Genomic DNA, 18,489 nt, shown 5'->3' on the forward strand with positions numbered 1-18,489 from the left:
GATCCTCAACTTACAAAATCAATCTTGACCCTAAGATTCGAATTCCACTTATTAAATCTCAAATACTGACCTCAACATGTTCCTCTGAAATCCAAAATCATTGCTTGATCATCGCTTATTCCCCTAGAGTCTAACTAGGCGGAAATCCATCAAGTCTAGTCTCTTACTGCAATTAGTACACAATCATATAACCTATGCTTTCATAACATTCGAAAGAATACCTAAGACTCTCCAACATTGAATCTCTTGGCTTAGTCTACCTCTACTTAGAGTAATCATGCGAACTAACTAATTAGTGACTGTACGACAATCATCAAATTTCAAAGATTTAAATCTTAATCCTCTATAATCATGAGCTTAACATAAACTTATCTCTCAAACTCGACTAATCATCGATCAAATCCAATCAATACTCCTATCATAGTCCATGCCAGCTGTGATTCCAAATATCAACCCCTCAATATTAAGTTGATCAGGCTCAATATCTTGCGGACGAAAATTCAGAAAAAACTCACTAGTAAGGCCAATGAGTCTATCTCATCAAGTGGTCACATCTAATCTGAGATCATTTCTAATCTATCAAATATCTAACAACTTCATATAGAAGAAGTACAACCTTAATTCCTTGAACTCAAACAACACTCCATTAGGATTCATTCTAAGCTTCTATCTTTCCTTACTAACATGTCCTTACACAATCAACATCTAGGCTTAGCAACTTCTCTAAACCCGATACAACTGTCATAATCAGAACACAAACAACAGTAAAAGGAATGTGCCTAATGCATACTCCTTTTCCTATTCAACAACATATGATATCTACCTGGAATACTGTATAACAAAGCAGACAAACAACAAGTACAGTTAAAATTTCAGAGGGGGTACTAACCATCTAGTCAGAAGTTAAGGGGTTAGTGTTCAAGAAAACAACAACAAGAAACAACTAGTAGACAAAATAAACAATTAATCATATAATCTATATGGTAACACTCTGTCAATCGATCAACACCCAGCCGATCAATTACAGAGTTCAAACAACCTAGCACAGAAGACCTATTCCCCAACAAGCTCTGGTTTCTCAACCAAAGCTCTGATACCACAATGTAACGCCCCGAATTTCGGGTGTCACTTTAGTAACCTATTAAAGTAAATATGCAATGTTTTCCAAAATGATACATAAACACGAGTATTATTTTTTTCTTTTCAAATGTATTTCCAAAACATGTCATGCATACTCCCAACTACAATGGGATTTACATCAAGCCTTGAACAAGGCAAGTACCCGAAAGTAAACCCGAAATCACCCAACCTACAAAACCTAACCAATAGAAACAACTCAACAAAGAACCTATTATGCAATGACACCATAAATCCGAAATACTCCCTACGATCTCCACATCGGGGAACCGCAGGAAAGCAATGCATCGGAACCTACCCGAAACCTCAAATATAAATTCATAAAATCATTATGCAACCTTAAACCAATAACGGTAAGCTCTCTAACCCAAGGCTCTATCCCTAGACCCGACTCTATTCTTTGAGTCTTCCATAATTCTTCAAGTCCTCATCTCGAACTCGTACGAAGGTCAACCTTCATCGAAGATTCTCCATCGCCTAATAGCGTTAAGCGCCCAAACAACAAGTAGCAAATAGAAAGGGTTAACTCCATGCAATTACCATGTATAAAGAGAAAATCATGCTGTTCGAATTTAATTACCTGGCATGGTAAATAACTAGCAACATAACTCAACTCATATATCAACAACTTAAACATAAATCGGACTCAGATAATAATAACCTCAACAATGTAACATCAAATCAGATATCAATAAACCAATACGAAAATCCAACAACATAGGGTCAGGTGTTAGTTCCCTATAATGCAACTATATGCTGCTAACAAAATGGATCGATCAATATCGTCTCTCAAGACGGGACAATGATAGGACACACCTCCTCATCGCCACTTATAACGTCATACATGACGGGACAATCATAGGACACACCTCCTAATCGCCACTTAACGTCACACAAGACGGGACAATCATAGGACACACCTCCTGATCGCCACTTAGCATCTCGCAAGATGGGACAATGATAGGACACACCTCCTCATCGCCACTTGACTCAAGCCCTATATGCCAAGTCAGACAATAACAAAGCCCACCCAAGGACCAATCCAAAGTAACCACATGTTTCATCCACTAGGAAGCAGTAACGACAGAAACCAGTAAACGGCCGAAGCCTCTCAGAAAACATTTTCCAAATTCAGCATAATAATCATAATCATCTGCCAATCAATATAAACATCTTCATCTCAAACACAGGCAGTGCGATAAAAGCATGCAAGACTCAAAGACGCTCTAAAACCGAGTTACCCTTACCTTAGCCAATTTTCTTCCTAAACTGCAACTCCAATCCTATCTCATCTTTGTTTTTCGCGTCGGCTCGCTTCCTTCTATTCCTTAGCTTCGTCGCAAGGCGCTTTCGTCCTTCGTACCCTTCACAAGTTCACATACTAAACCTTAGCCTCTAAAGTCACATCTAAAGTTCCATAACAAACTTAGCCAATCTTTCTCGCTCACTTAGGCTAAATGCACAAACTTTATGTTTCAAGGACTAAAGTCCAAAGATAAAATATTTGTGTTTTAAAGAAAAGCCCCTTTAAATGCCCATTTAGAAAACAACTCCTCAACTTTTAAGTAATTCAACTCTAGTCCCTTGACAAGCACATAATCACGAAAAGGTCCTCACATAAAAGTAAGTTCTTTTTCAACCCTCAATCTTTAATAAATTTATCAAACAAACCTCAAGACTTTTAAAACTCAAGTTTAACCCAAAACTTCTAAGCATGTTGTGTTTTAGGCCCCAAAATTCTTTTCATACAATTTAAGAAATTTTCAAGAATTGATGTTTCACAAAATAAATTACATGCCTAAGCTTAGAAAAATTCCAAGAACAATCTTTTCCAACCCTTTCTATGAAAAGCTATTTTTTTCCAAAATCACTTATGAGTAAAATTTCAACTTTTTCATAAAACATTTACATTAATAGAAAGCTATTACCACTAGGAATAACATACTAGAATCACTAACTCAAAACTTAATTTTTAACAGTCACATAACAAACTTTTCTCATCTTTTCCTCAAAAACTTTGCATCACCACAAAACTGTCCACATAAAGATTAAGCTTAGCAAAGAGTAGAAAGAGGTCCAAACAACTTTTTAGTACAACATTTTCAAAACTTAACCAAATTGAAAACTAAAAGCATAGGTTTGAAGCCCTTGACATAAGCTACCTTGTTTGTTCTTTGTGTGAGAGGAGAAAAGCACGAAAAAGGAAAGCTTTGAGGAAAAATGGCTTCAGCCTTGAAGATTGGAGAAGACATGGTGGTTCGCTCATGAAAGGAGGCGTGGCGGTGGTGACCAGCGGTGGCTGTGGTGCTCGCGTGTTCATGGCTGTTTGGAGTGGCCATGGTCGGAGCTTTTGTATATGGTGGTGGCTCATGGGTTGGTTGTCCAAAGAGAAGAAAAGTCAAGGTGGTGGTGGCTCTTGGCTGGACATACAGCCACGGTGAGGAGGAGGGACGATGGTGTTGAGAGGAAGAAGACATGGTGATGGTAGCCAGCGGTAGCATCTCGTGGAGAGGGAGAAGGGGACGTGAGTGAGAGGTACCATGGTGGTGTGGGTGCTTCAGCAAAAGAAATGAAAGAAGGAAGAAGTGCTGCAAGGAATAAAAGAAAAGAGGAAGAAGAAGAAAAGAGAAGTTTGTTGCAGAAGAAGAAAGAAAGATATTATGAAGAGAAAGAAGGAAAAGTCAAAGAGAGTGGACGAGAATGAGAGGTTGGAAATCTGATTGGTGGTACCTTGACATGTGGGACGTGGAGGAGGGATATCCAAGGATAAATGAGAAGATATTTATTAATCGGTACAAATTAATTTGGACACTGAATGATTTAGCTCATAGAATTAAGAGAAAAATATAAGAGTGATATATTATTATATCAAAAATTATGAGGAACTCTATGAAATGATAAAATATAAATTTGAATCACTTTGAGCAAAATAAAATGATTCATGCACCAAGAAATGAGTAGAAACAGAGCTAAAGAATAATTGCGAGACAATTAGAACAAATATGACGTCGTCATATTATGCGTTTAAGCTAAGTATGAATTATAGGAAAATGACAATAGTGATTATTATCATTTGAGGAGAAAATATTTTGGAAACGACCTGCTCCAAAATCTGACACAAAACTGATTAAGGAAATATTCTCCGGATGAGAAAACTTCATTCACGGAAAAGATTTATAGAGATGAAAGGATTAAAACAACGCGGACAAAAATTCCGCAAGGAGCTTCGAACACGGTTCAGGGTCTCGCAAGTCCCTGCGGAGATAAGGTCTAACTTTATCGGATTTCCGGAAAGCGAAACATATCGATCTTACAGTCAAAAGTTTTGTAATGGAACACTTGCCATAAACAAACATAAAAACAATAGAATATAAATACTCAATTAAATTAATAAATCGAAAATAAATCAATAATCTAGTTATTTAATTCAGGGTCTTACATGGATAGAGTACAGAGGATGGCAGTAGCATCTCTCAGGGGTGTTCGCAATATAGAAGAAATACAAAATTTCTTAATTGCAAAAGGCTACTCTAGAATAAAAGTCAAGGCACTTGGGGCTAAGGAAGTGGTACTGGAATTCGAGAATAGAGATGAAATGCTGTCTTTCTTGCTCAAGGGTGTGGAATGCCTTGCCGACAAGTGCGAGTGTATATCAGAAGCTTCAATGTTGGCAAAACCAACTAGGCATTTCATATGGGTAACACTGAGAAATGTTCCTATCGCTGCTTGGAATACCAGATTCTTTTCCTCAATTGCAGGTTTATTCGGAATCTTTGTGTGTCTGGATAAAGAAACAGAGTCCCATTCCAGGTATGACAGAGCTAGGATGCTGATAGTCTCATCGTTACCGTCGTTTCAGAGTCGCTCGATAAACATCAAAATTGATGAAGAGGTGGTGGCAGTGGCTTTGGAGATGGATATAAAGCACGAATTTTGTGAACCCCCTTTCGCTGCAGAGGAAGTTTCCGGGTTTTCATCTTCAGAAGGTAACATCGCTAACATGGCGGAGGCGGCGACCTCTGATGATTCTAGGGTTCAAGGGACCGAGGACATTGACCTACCTTCTGCTACATCTCCTGCGGCTCCGTACCTTGACGAGTCAGAGGTAGTGGGTCCAATCAGCGTCTGGCTCGATGACGAGGAACAGAGGAAGAAGATGAAGAAGATATATGAAATAAATAAAATTCTGTTGTCAAATATATCAATTGTCCATGTAGCTCAATTGGTAATGTGTGTGTTTTGCCACTACAAGGTCCTGGGTTCGAACCTCTCCAACGAATTTCAAGGTTTTTATTTTCATTTAATGACGTGGCATCTAAGGAAATAAAAGAAAAATAAAAAAAGAAAATCCACGTCAGCCCCTCCGTTAGTTTTTTAACGTCGATCTGACGGAGGGGCATTCCCTATACTTTCTCAAAACATTGAGGGTACAAACGTCGACAAAAAAAGAGTCGGGTTATCTTTTGCACATTGACGATACATCAGGGGCAACAAATGCATTTAAGCCAAATGTTAATTTGCAGCAAACTAAATACAAACAGCTCTTACAAACTAAGAGCTAGACAAAAACTTTATACAATCATCTAACGAATAATTAAAGGGAAGTAAGACATGAATAATTAAATAAAACTTTATAATCTAACGAATTTTTTTTTTGTGTGTTTCATTTTAAATTTGAGTTTATAGATTGTACCATGGGTTTAAACAGTTTGTACTGACAACAGAAACAACTAATTTTGATCAAAATATTGATTAAAATAAAAATATATTTTTTAATTTGGTAAAATTCAGTTGGATGATTGTATAAATTTTATTTACATGATAGTGCGCAACCTTTAATTCTTTAATTTAATTGTGATAATTAATTAGTTTTTTTAAACGATACTTAAATCATAATTACACAATTTTGTCCTGTTCTCTTTTTTCTTAGCTACTTCTCTTTATTTTCCGTTTGTTGTTTTTCTTTGGCTTTGGGTGCCTCGTCTCGTTCATGTACTCTGTCTTTGTTGTTGCTGGTTCTTTTCCCAGCTTTCTTTTATATATATATATATATATATATATCATATTTTGTTTCTCCAAAAAAAAAAATACACAATTTTGTACGTGTGTCTTCTTTTTTCTTCTCAGAAGTTTATGGAATATTCTCCATTTTGTGATTTCTGATTTATTTCTTTCCTAGCTCTTAAATCTGCAATGGAAGTCCCTTTTTTTTTTTTGCTTTGGAAGTTCTTCAACAATTGTTAGAATTTTTGGCTAGGTTTCTCTTTGATTTTGATTTTGCATTTTGTTTCTCTTTGGAATTACAGATTAAGCATAGATTCTCAGTAGTGAGAATCTTAACATTGTTAGGAGCTGGAAGGTAAGCAGCTGTTAATTTCTCTAGAACCTTAACTAATAGATAAATTGTTTTAACTGATAATTCCTAAAAAAAGAACAGGATTTATAGTTGGTAGCCGCTATTTGTTTGGGCTAATTTATTTGTTTAAATATACTGCAGGCTGGGTTTACTGGAATTGGAGTTGGCGCTGCTTACTATGGTCTAAGACCTGTCGTGGAGTTTATGACATTTAACTTCTCTATGCAGGTTAGAGTTGATCTTGATTGCTTTGTTTCTTCCTTAAACTGAATATCAAGTTATGTGGTTTTATTTACTTCTTTAACCACTGCTTTAAGTAATGTATAATATTATGCCTTGTAAAGTTGGCTGTGCTTGAAGCTTAATAGATGAAAATGGCATCTTATGAGTGCTGTCTTCTTTCTGATAAAAATGCTAAGGTTATGAAGCTACCAGCAAATTAAATGGTTAATAATTCCACAAGGATAAACGTTGATTCCCTCTCTGATGATTGACGAATACCATGTTGTCTATCATGGAGTGGCCAACCGCGGAGTTGCTATAATGGCAAACACTACGGGGTCACTTTGTTTTAGAATTAGATAAAAGTAAGTTTGCTAAAAGTAAGTTTAATATAAAAGTAAGTGTAATATAATGAAGTATAAAAAAATGAATTTGTGTTTGGTAATGAAGTATCCATGTGGCCAGTTGGGCTCTAAATACTTTGGATATCACATTGTGTTTCTCTCTTTCATCTCTTAGAAGCTGCAGAAAATTTGAAATAATTCATTGTTTAGTTTGAGACTTATTGTTTAGGATTCAATTAATCACATCATCTAGTGTAAAGAGTTGGGAATCACATAGTTCATTTACTAGAATGGTGTTGAATTTAAATCATTCCTAAGATTTTAGTTCCTTTCCTTAATTATCTTATATATTATTATAAAGATAATTCATGTACTTCCTATCAAATGCAGTCATTGTAGTGGAAGGCCATAGAGCAATTTTCTTTCTTTACTTCAAGAAGAATTGGGCATGGATTCTTCTAATGATCACAAACCGAGAAGGACTGCTTGCACATTTTAGTAAGTTAAGTATTTCACTCAATTGACTTGAAAATGTTAGCATTAGTTCTGTTAGATTATATTGATGTTTTAATTTAGTGTTTCCTTGTAATATGGTCAAAGAAAGCCAGAGAATATGATAAAAATGCCCTATTTCTGTCCATTTATAGAGTTTATGTCGTCTTATTTTTGCTCGAGCGAGATTTAATTTCGCTCGAGAGTGGCTTTCTTCATGTGTGGGTTTCCTGCACCGCCATACTCGCTTGGGCGAAATCCCATCTCGCTTGAGCGAGATTCTTCCCTGGAACTTTGGCTTGAGCGAATTTTCTTTGGCTTGAGCGAGTTCTTTGCTCCAAAATGGATTTCTTCACTCTTTTTTTCAATGAAATCTTCATGGATTCTCTTTAGCATCCATCCTACATAAAAAAATAGGGACAAGACTCTAAATTCAACATAAAATCTATAATAAATCTAACTATTTACTAAACTACACAGTTGAGAGTTAAATTAATATGAATTACACACTTTTATAATAGATAAGTGCCCAAAATAATATGGAATAAATTTGACACTTATCAATAAGGACCTGCGAGATGATGGCGGTGAGAGTTGCAACTCCCAATCCATATCCAAGTACAGACGATATGCTCATATGAACCTTGCTGTAATTGTTGTATTTATCAATATCAATAGTTGTGGCATTCAGAATCCTATGAACGTCAAACTTTCCACCGCTTGCGTCATATGTGTCAGGACTAATAAGAGGACTTTTTTTGGAATCGTAAAAGTTGTTCGAGTAGCCTATGGGAATTATGCCATATATAACAATGAAATATCCGACCAATATATTGACTATGACATATTTAGGATACTCCAGAGGACTTCCTATGCCAGCATCCATGTTCCAATCAAGGCCAAATGATCCGATGCCAAGCCGCTTTAACCCGGAGCCAACCTGCTGTGACAGAGCCTTTCTTGGACCAACAAACAAAGGAGAGAGCTATTACTGCTTGGAAGTAATAGCTCAGGACGATCATATGACACACGAAACTAACAACAAATACTGATGAAAAAAAGGAACGTGTTTCCTCCCCTCCCCTCTTTTTCATGGAATGCCCTATGTGCCATCCAAGAATTTTTCAATGACAAATTTAACAATATAATCCTAAACACGTAGCATGCATATTCCCTTCAATTTTAAAAATTAACTTTCTCAATTCCCTAATAATGTCATGAAGAAAATTGTTACTGAGCTAAATTTAGATTCCCTCTCGCCTCTCAAAGCTAATAAGTTATTTTCTTTATTTCAATTAATCTTCATCATTGAACACAAGAAACAATGGTTAAAAGGTTGTAGAAGGAAGGCTATAGATAAACTTGCTAGAAAGGATCAAGACTCAGTAAAAAGAATTTTCAAGAGTAAAATGTGTGGATTAGTTTTCATTTCTTGTATGCACATCAATGATAAATTAACAAGATTTTTCAAAATCATTAAAAAAAAGAATGAATAAATGAAATACCTGAAGAAAGACACTTGGACAAGGTTTGACGGCCACCACATTTGGGGAGAGTCAACCAAGTACGTTCTGAAAATCCCAACAAATCCCAAACCAAGCATCTAAAATCAAGGACACAATTAAGCACACTAGCCATATTATAAAATGCATGTTAATTATTGCGTTAATTATTTTTTAAATTTAAAATCCTAATTGATTACCTGAGTTGATACAACCAACAACAAAGCAGCATAAAAATTGATGTTCATGTGGTAGTAAGTCTTGACAATGGTGATCACATTATTCGCAGAAACTTTACCACATCCAATATTTGCAAATATGAATATAAGCATTTTTTCTTTTGAATTGAAGGGTCTGGGATTCATGGTGAATTTTTTACGGGTAAAAGGGATATTGTATTTCTTGGTGGACATGTTTTTAGCCAAAAATATCTCAATCGAGTAAGAGATAATTTGAGCTAAGACAGCGGTTCCTTAGCTCAGATTATCTCTTACCCGATTGGGACATTTTTTGCTGAATACCTGCCCACGAAATAATACAACATCCCTTTTACCAATAAAAAATTCACCACAAATCCCGGGTCCTTCAATTTAAAAGAGAAAATGCTCATATTCATATTTGCAAATACTGGATGTGGAGAAGTTTAGGCGAATAATGTGATCACCATTACTGCCACATGAACATCAACTTTTATGCTGCTTTGTTGTTGGTTGTATCAACCCAGGTAATCAATTAATATTTTAACTTTAAAAAATAATTAACGCAATAATTAACATGCATTTTATAATATGACTAGTCTGCTGAATTGGGTCCTTGATTTTAGATGCTTGGTTTGGGATTTGTTGGGATTTTCAGAAAGTACTTGGTTGACTCTCCCCAAATGTGGTGGCCGTCAAACCTTGTCCATGTGTCTTTCTTCAGGTATTTCATTTATTCATTTTGTTTTTTTGTTGATTTTGAAAAATCTTGTTAATTTATCATTGATGTGCATACAAGAAATGAAAACTAATCCACACATTTTACTCTTGAAAATTCTTTTTACTCAGTCTTGATCCTTTCTAGCAAGTTTATCTATAGCCTTCCTTCTGCACCCTTTTAACCATTGTTTCTTGTGTTCAATGGCAAATAACTTATTAGCTCAGGAACATTTTTGTTCATGACATTATTAGGGAATGAGAAAATTAATTTTTAAATTTGAAGGGGATATGAATGTTACATGTTTAGGATGATTATATTGTTAAATTTGTCATGGACAAATTCTTGAATGACACACAAGGCATTCCATGAAAAAAGAGGAGAGGGGAGGAAACACGTTCCTTTTTTTTTCATCAGTATTTGTTGCTAGTTTCGTGTGTCATATGATCGTCATGGGCTATTACTTCCAAGCAGTAACAACTCTCTCCATTTTTGTTGGTTCGGGAAAGACTCCGTCACTGCACAACAGGTTGGCTCGGGGTTAAAGGGACTTGGTATCAGATCATTTGGACTTGATTGGAACATAGTTGCTGGCATAAGAAGTCCTATGGAGTATCCTAAGTTTTCCGTAGTCAATATATTGGTCGGATATTTCATTGTTATGTATGGCATAATTCCCATTGGCTGCTGGAACAACTTTTACAATTAAAAAAAAAATCCTCTTATTAGTCTTGACATATATGACGCAAGCGGTGAAAAGTTTGACGCTCATAGGATTCTGAATGCCGCAACTTTTGATATTAATAAATATAACAATTACAGCAAGGTTCATATGAGCATATCGTCTGTACTTGGATATGGATTAGGAGTTGCAACTCTCACCGCCACCATCTCGCAGGTCATCATTGATAAGTGTCAAATTTACCTAGTTTTTCATATTATTTTAGGCACTTATCTATGATAAAAGCAATGCTTTGAAAACCGGACCGGACCGGCCGGTCGAACCGATTCGGCCGGGACCCGGAGGGTTGGCCGGTCCGTTGTAGCTCCAAAACCGGATGCTAATTAAACCGGTCGAAAACCGGAAAACCCGGCTTCAAACCGGTAAAACCGGTGAAAACCGGCGGTTTGCCGGCTTGAACCGGTTCACTTTTTTTGGACGCACGTGAGGCTGCTTGCACCATTCCAAGCTCGTAGTGCCACACTGTTGTTGATCCAGATCCTCTTCTTGCTGCTGGATCTCCTTATGCTTCCTCCGTAGGGATCTCTATCCGTCATCCTCCTTATATTGAACCTTCGAGTTCCGTTGGTGGCAATTGCTATGGGGTGTTGTTTGTGTTCTTCCTCTTTTCTTGGTCTCTGGGTTTTGAAGATGGAGCAGCTATGAAAACATTTGTTTGTGCTAGAACTAAGAAGAGAAGAAGTCCATGCATAATCAAAAAAGAAGAAGAGAAGAAGTGAATTTCACCTTATGTTTCCCTTTTGAAATCTGACGGAAACTTTGAATCAAATCACAAAGGCCACTTCTATAATTCTCTTTGTTTTTTCAAGTCAAAATACATAAATGTTTCATTGGTCAAATCAAAACCGTGGCAGGCTGGCAGCCCATGGTTTTTGTTGTGCTCTAGGTGGTTTTATTTACTTTTGCATTGCTCTAGGTTGTTAGTTTTTGAACTGTACATTGCTCTAGCCTCTAGGTGGTTCTAGGACGTAATGGAAAAATAATCAAAGGAAAAGATATATTTATATATTAGACATAATTATTCTCTAGTTTTTTTTTTGATACATATAATTATTCTCTAGTTAATTTATTATAGAAACATAGTATTATTTAATATTATATAATTTAAAACATTATATAAATAGAACCGGTTAAACCCCGGTTTGACCGGTTAAACCCCGGTTTGACCCTGGTTTGACCTCGGTTCAACCTTAAAACCTTAAATCAGTGCCTTGACCGGTTTAATGACCGGTCCGGTTTTCAGAACATTGGATAAAAGTGTGTAATTCATAGGAGGAAAATTATATAATTTGATCTAAGAAAAAAGTAAGAAAATTATAAGCTTACTCAACTAAAAGTCTTTGAAAGTACATTCAATTTTAACTGTTGGATTGAATGGCCTTAATTAGAACGCGTGCAACAAGAAAACGAGTTTTAATATTTTTGGTTAAAAAAATAACCAAACCAAATCATTTCATCTCATTTTATCTCTATTTTTTTTTCGTATTTTCTTTCACATCACCTATCAAATTATTTATTTATTATTTTTCACATTTGATCAAGTTGGAGATGTATTACATATGAACAACTATTTTTTCAAGAAAACAAACATTAATCTGGTAACGTACATTTTGGGGGAATTGAGGTCATTTAAGGAGTGTCAGCACCGACACAACCATTTTTCTTCTCCGTACATATCATTTTTCAAATAACAAATCGAAAGTGTCATACTCCAAGATATGTATTTGCTAATTAAGATATTTTTTTCAAAACTTGTACTTTCTGAACATTTATTTGCCTCATTCACTGGAAGGTGCAAACTGGAAACTTGAATTGGTCAAAGGAAATACTATGCATGCATACAATTCCAAGAGCGAAGAAAATGACACCCCTTTCTGGATCTCTAAAGTGCTTAAATGTTGAGCTGCTAGTTGCTTAGTTAAATAAAAAGAAGCATGAGGGAAGAGCAAATTGGTGAGTTTCTTGAAGCCTTCTGTCTTTTTGACAAAGATGGAGATGGTTAGTACTTACCCTTAATTATATATAGTCTCTCATAATGTTAATTTGTTCAATTCATTTGATGCTTTGCATCCTTTGTTGCTTAATGAATTTGATATTTTTTCTTACATTTGATATTGACACGTGTATTTTGTTATAAAATTGTTGGAAAAAAAGGGTGCATAACCATGGAAGAATTAGGCACTGCAATCAGAGCACTAGATTTACATCCGACGGTGGAAGAGTTGCAAATTATGATGAATGAAGTCGATACAGATGGGAACGGAACCATAGAATTCGAGGAATTCTTGAATCTCATGGCCAGAAAAATGAAGGAAAGTGAAGCAGAACAGGAACTGATGGAAGCTTTCAGGGTGTTTGACAAGGATCAAGATGGTTACATATCCCCCAGTGAGGTTCAATTAAAATTAAATATTAGTACTTGCTTCTGGAACAACCATATTTGATGGTAATAATTTGTTTATTTCATGTAATTGATATGTGTATATAATGTTTGTGTGTTGGCAGATGAGATCTGTATTGAGAACAGTAGGAGAGAAGGTGACAGATGAGGAGCTGGGGCAGATGATAAAAGTGGCTGATTTGGATGGTGATGGTCTTCTTGATTATCAAGACTTCGTTAGGATGATGTTGGCTGCTTGATTACCAAAATTAAACTGATCAGGATTACAATAATACATGTATTATTGGTATAATATTTTGATTAATTGATCATTTAGCATTTCCTATATGTATGCAGGCAACTATTATAGCTAGATTATCTTATCTTTCAATAGCTGTAGCTGTACTTTTTAGATTTTTTTTGTTTTCAACAGATAGAATTATATTCAATGTTTTATTGCACCTCTCAAATGAGACAGTTGTTACCAGTAAAAGATAAGATATTGTACAAATTTAAATCCCGAAAAAGATATTTGTTATGAGAGATATGCAATCGTCATAAGATAAGCTTTCTTCTCATTTTGAATTTCTCATTCTTCTTTCTAGTGGACAAGCTTTCTTTGAAGGGCCTGCTTCTTCTCAAAAGGAATCTGTCATCAAATATCAATGGTGGGAAAATAATATACAAGAATCCTATGTTTCCTTCAGATTTCAGAAGACCTCATCACTATGGTCTTTTCCTAATTTAAATAATCAAAACTTGATCAAATTTACTCATATCATGTTAAATTTAGGATTAATTAAGTTTAGGATTAATTAAGTTTTTGGTCCATATGTAATAGGCGAAGTATAGTCGACTATATAGTCCCTGTCAAAGTAAAGTTTTAATATTGTCCATAATTTTTGGAAAATTATATAATTTTGGTGGTATTCGGAGGTGGGGGTCCAACTAATTTAAATATAGTGACATATTCAGTGATGAAAACATTGCCCCTTCTGACACATCCAGTGACGAAATTAAATTCAAAGAATATAAGTGAAATTGAGTGCATCTTTTATATAAATGCAAAGGGGATAGGAGTTTGAGATTACTGAGAAACCAAAATGGCTGCAGAGAAAAGTGGATTGATTCCTCGTGTGAAACTAGGAACCCAGGGCTTTGAGGTATTATAATTCTTCATATTTTCTCATAACATACTACTAGCAATAAGCCAATAACATGTCAATGAAATGTTCTAGAATTGCTTTTTATTAGAAATTTCAAGTCTTAGCTTCTATGTCAACATGGGATTGTGAAACCAAAGATGCACTTATTGAAAGACTAAATTTTCATTCACCCTCATTTTTCTCAAAACCCTACCAGGGTGTGTGAAAAATTGAGTTGATACAAAGGGGCAGGGCATAAGAAAAAGTAGGTGTGAAAAAATCAAACTGAGATTCTTGTTTCACACCTTTTTGTTTTTAGGTTTCAAAACTGGGATTTGGGTGTATGGGACTCAGTGGAGCCTACAATGACCCTGTTTCTGAAGAGGATGGTTTATCTATTATTAAGTATGCATTCAGCAAAGGGGTCACTTTCTTTGATACTGCTGATGTTTATGGAGCTGCTGGTGCAAATGAACTTTTGGTTGGAAAGGTATAACAAACTACAAAGGATTTCATTTTCCTTTCTATTGTACTACTTATGTTCTACATAATTGAAATTCAACTTTCTGTTCCAAAAGTTGCCCCATTCTTTTGCAATGATTCTTTGGAACCACTAACTGAGTTTGTTATTATATCCCATGATTCTGCTGACTCTAGGCTTTAAAGCAACTACCTAGAGAAAAGGTCGAGTTAGCGACCAAATTTGGTATCTCGAGATCACAATCAAGAGATTTTTCTGGTATGATTGTCAAGGGCTCGCCTGATTATGTGCGCTCATGCATTGAAGCTAGCTTGAAACGTCTCGATGTTGAATACATTGATCTCTATTATCAGCACAGGGTAGACACATCTGTACCAATAGAGGACACAGTGAGTTTCTCTCTTGTGTAATCTGAAAATGAGATTTTTAACAAAGTACACATTATATACCTGTTAATTTTTAATTTTTTTTTTCTGTTATAGGTAGGTGAACTTAAGAAATTGGTGGAAGAGGGAAAAATCAAGTATATTGGATTATCTGAAGCCAGCCCTGATACAATAAGGAGAGCACATGCAGTTCATCCCATCACGGCTGTACAAATAGAGTGGTCCCTCTGGACTCGCGACATTGAGGAGGAGCTAGTTCCTCTCTGCAGGTTAGTTTGAGTTCTTCTCCAAGTTCATAGGATAGGAATGCAGCTTCCATTCCTGACTGTTTCTTCAGTAAAAAGTGTTTTGAAGAATGAGCTACTTGAAAAGATAGATATAAAAAGAATCAATTGCTGTTGTATACATGGTTGTATTAATATGACTTAGCATTTTTTATGCTTTATTGATGCAGAGAGCTTGGTATTGGAATTGTACCATATAGCCCTCTTGGTCGTGGCTTTTTTGGCGGCAAAGGAGTTGTGGAAAGTATGCCTGCAATTAGCTCCCTGGTAAAGTATTTTAGCACTTAATCGTTAGTTTTTGCTGCATGCCCTGAAATTTTTAGGATAAGATGGGGAAAATTATCTAATAGCAATGATAAATTCTGAATCTTTAACTATTTGATATTTTGAACGGTTGGTGTCTTATTTTTACAATGTGTATATGTCCATTCAATTGCAAATACTTGTGCATGTCCTTACTTTTTTGTCATGTATCAATGATGGTTAAAAAAGTATAAAAATTAGACTAAATTTCTTTCCTGGAAAAAATGTGCTGTTTAATTTCCTGATGGTTAACTCATTTATCAGAAGACTTCACATCCCCGCTTCCAAGCTGAGAACTTGGAAAAGAACAAGAGTATATATGACCGAGTAGACAATCTTGCTAAGAAGCATCAGGCCACTCCGGCTCAGTTGGCATTAGCATGGGTACTCCATCAAGGCGAGGATGTTGTGCCTATTCCTGGTAAGTGACAAAATATGTATTTATTTCACATAGTACATCACAAAATATCTCTGATAAGTGATACCCGCTAGCTATTATGTGATGTGTATCAGAACAAATTATGAGGCATGGTATATTTCTCGCATTGAACTTGTGCACTGCTCAAATAATTGAAACCAACGTGAATGCGAGTTAACTCTGATAGATCAAAGATCTTTCTTTCACATTTATTACTTGGGAAAGTGTCCTTGCTGTTTTGGATTTTATGTTAACGGCGTTGATGGGGAATACAAACACACTGTAAGTGCGCTAAGCCGCTAACGATGTGTCTCCACTTAATAGACTTTAATCACAATCTATAAGAAGAGTTTCGTTCACTTTTTGTTTGGTGCCATTGGATGTCCAAACATAGCTTGAAGTGTTTTTTTCTTTTTCCAAAAGTATGGGGGTATTTTCTTTTGTTATCTATCCAATATTCCAAAATTCTTGAAACTCAAGACTTCTAACTTCTCCCTTGTCACTAATAACTATTAAGTAGTCTATATAGTATCCTGGGATTTCTTTTCACCTTTCTACTTGTCTTTCTGCTACTCAACCAAGAAGCATATATGTCTTTTCTGTTTATCCATGTTTTGTTGTGTAAGTGTACAGTTGTTTATACCTTGACAGGAACAACGAAGATTAAGAATCTAGATCAAAATATCGGTGCCTTAGCAGTGAAACTATCGGAAGAGGACCTGAGAGAGATTTCTGAGTCGGTTCCCGCTGATGATGTAGCGGGCGGGAGATACTACAATGGACTCGATCATTTTTCTTGGAAGCTTGCTAACACGCCTGCAAAAGATTCGAAGATCTCAACCTGAAGTACTCTGAATCCTTTTCAGTTAGAAATTGCTCTTAGTCATGATTTAAGGGCAGCAAGGTTGATAGAAGCAAATATCTGGAATCTATCTGAAACTAAACATCACAGTTTCACCAAAGTCTGTGTTGTTAATTATGCTTTTCCCCATCGCTCACGGGGAGATTGAAGAATTGAAGAAGAAAATGTTGCATTAATATTACTATTCACATAATGTTCCTCTGTATGCATGCTTATGTATTTGTGTATTTTCTACTAATAAATTTGCAGCTAGACATTTCCCATTTTTAATGTGCTAATATCATGAACAAAAAAATTAACTGCCGGAAGGCTTACTCTAGAGTTATGAAACATTCTTATTGGTCAAAGCAAACACTATGCATGCATACAATTCCAAGAGCAAAGAAAATGACACCCCTTTCTGCATCTCTAAAGTGCTTAAATGTTGAGCTGCTAGTTGCTTAGTTAATACCTTCTAATCTTTTTTAAATAAAAAGAAGCATGAGGGAAGAGGAAATTGGTGAGTTTCTTGAAGCCTTCTGTCTTTTTGACAGAGATGGCGATGGTAAGTACTGCTTACCCTTAATTATATATAATCTCAATAGATCCTCATATAATGTTAATTTGTTCAATTCATTTGATGCTTTGCATCCTTTGTTCCTTAATTAATTTTACGCTTTTTTGTTCTGCCTTACTATAGAATTCGGTGACATTTATATTATTGTTGGAAAAAAGGGTTCATAACCATGGAAGAATTAGGCACTGCAATCAGAGCACTAGATTTTAATCCGAGGGTGGAAGAGTTGCAAATTATGATGAACGAAGTGGATACAGATGGGAACGGAACCATAGAATTTGAGGAATTCTTGAATCTCATGGCCAGAAAAATGAAGGAAAGTGAAGCAGAACAGGAACTAATGGAATTTGTGTATCCACAAACAGTTCTTTACCCTCGAGGTCCATTTGAGTTAAGGGTCTATAATGTAAAGGAGAGAAGATCTATTAAACATTTTCCTTCCAGTCCTTTCAAACATGAGTCACCTACGTTATGGATTCTACCACCATTCCATTGGGACTGATCAATGTAAGTTAGAGTATTCTGTTTTTTTATTTATTAATTTTTCACGTTTCATCATATTCATCTTAATATTGTCAATGCCATTGATTGTACCCCTTTATGCTTGCTAAATGAATATTACTAGTGTTTTTTTACCCGCGCGTTACACGGAGAATATGTTTATGGTATTTGATACATCAATTCATACCTTAATTATTAAAAATATATTAAGCAACGGATGAAATAGAAGAATCAGAAATCCTAAGCAAAATGGACATAAAGACTTCTCTTCTAAGCCTGATCAAGATCAACAGGAACTCGTTTCAGATTCTTCGTGAATATGAAGACAATAGCACAAATCATAGATATAAGAAATTGTCAACATATTAAACAATAAATGAAATAGAAGAGTCTGAAATGCTAAGCAAAGTAGTCAAAAAGTCTTAAATTGAAACCCTCGTTGCATAGATTGAAATTCGTGCAA

At 35.6% G+C, this 18,489-nt stretch overlaps 2 protein-coding genes across 5 annotated transcripts; both read left to right on the forward strand.

Moving 5' to 3' along the window:
- The first annotated feature begins 12,412 nt into the window (after positions 1 to 12,412).
- On the forward strand, positions 12,413 to 13,617 carry LOC130731283 (calmodulin-like protein 11). 3 transcript variants are annotated; one of them, XM_057583517.1, is made up of 3 exons: positions 12,413 to 12,708; positions 12,865 to 13,098; positions 13,216 to 13,617. In XM_057583517.1, exons 1-3 carry the CDS (start codon positions 12,645 to 12,647, stop codon positions 13,257 to 13,259), a joined length of 342 nt encoding a protein of 113 aa, XP_057439500.1. In that variant the 5' UTR covers positions 12,413 to 12,644; the 3' UTR covers positions 13,260 to 13,617. The 3 variants fall into 3 exon arrangements, with proteins under 3 accessions (XP_057439500.1, XP_057439499.1, XP_057439498.1); XM_057583516.1 differs by having other exon boundaries at positions 12,424 to 12,663; positions 12,865 to 13,103; XM_057583515.1 differs by having other exon boundaries at positions 12,426 to 12,708; positions 12,865 to 13,103.
- Positions 13,618 to 14,098: 481 nt separating this feature from the next.
- Positions 14,099 to 17,232, forward strand: LOC130731281 (probable aldo-keto reductase 1). Of its 2 annotated transcripts, none has more exons than XM_057583513.1 (7): positions 14,099 to 14,253; positions 14,555 to 14,725; positions 14,893 to 15,105; positions 15,199 to 15,371; positions 15,557 to 15,653; positions 15,954 to 16,110; positions 16,759 to 17,232. In XM_057583513.1, exons 1-7 carry the CDS (start codon positions 14,194 to 14,196, stop codon positions 16,950 to 16,952), a joined length of 1,065 nt encoding a protein of 354 aa, XP_057439496.1. In that variant the 5' UTR covers positions 14,099 to 14,193; the 3' UTR covers positions 16,953 to 17,232. The 2 variants fall into 2 exon arrangements, with proteins under 2 accessions (XP_057439496.1, XP_057439497.1); XM_057583514.1 differs by having other exon boundaries at positions 15,957 to 16,110.
- The last annotated feature ends 1,257 nt before the right edge of the window (positions 17,233 to 18,489 follow it).

Source organism: Lotus japonicus, chromosome 1 (assembly GCF_012489685.1).
Source record: "Lotus japonicus ecotype B-129 chromosome 1, LjGifu_v1.2".
Lineage (NCBI taxonomy): Eukaryota > Viridiplantae > Streptophyta > Magnoliopsida > Fabales > Fabaceae > Lotus > Lotus japonicus.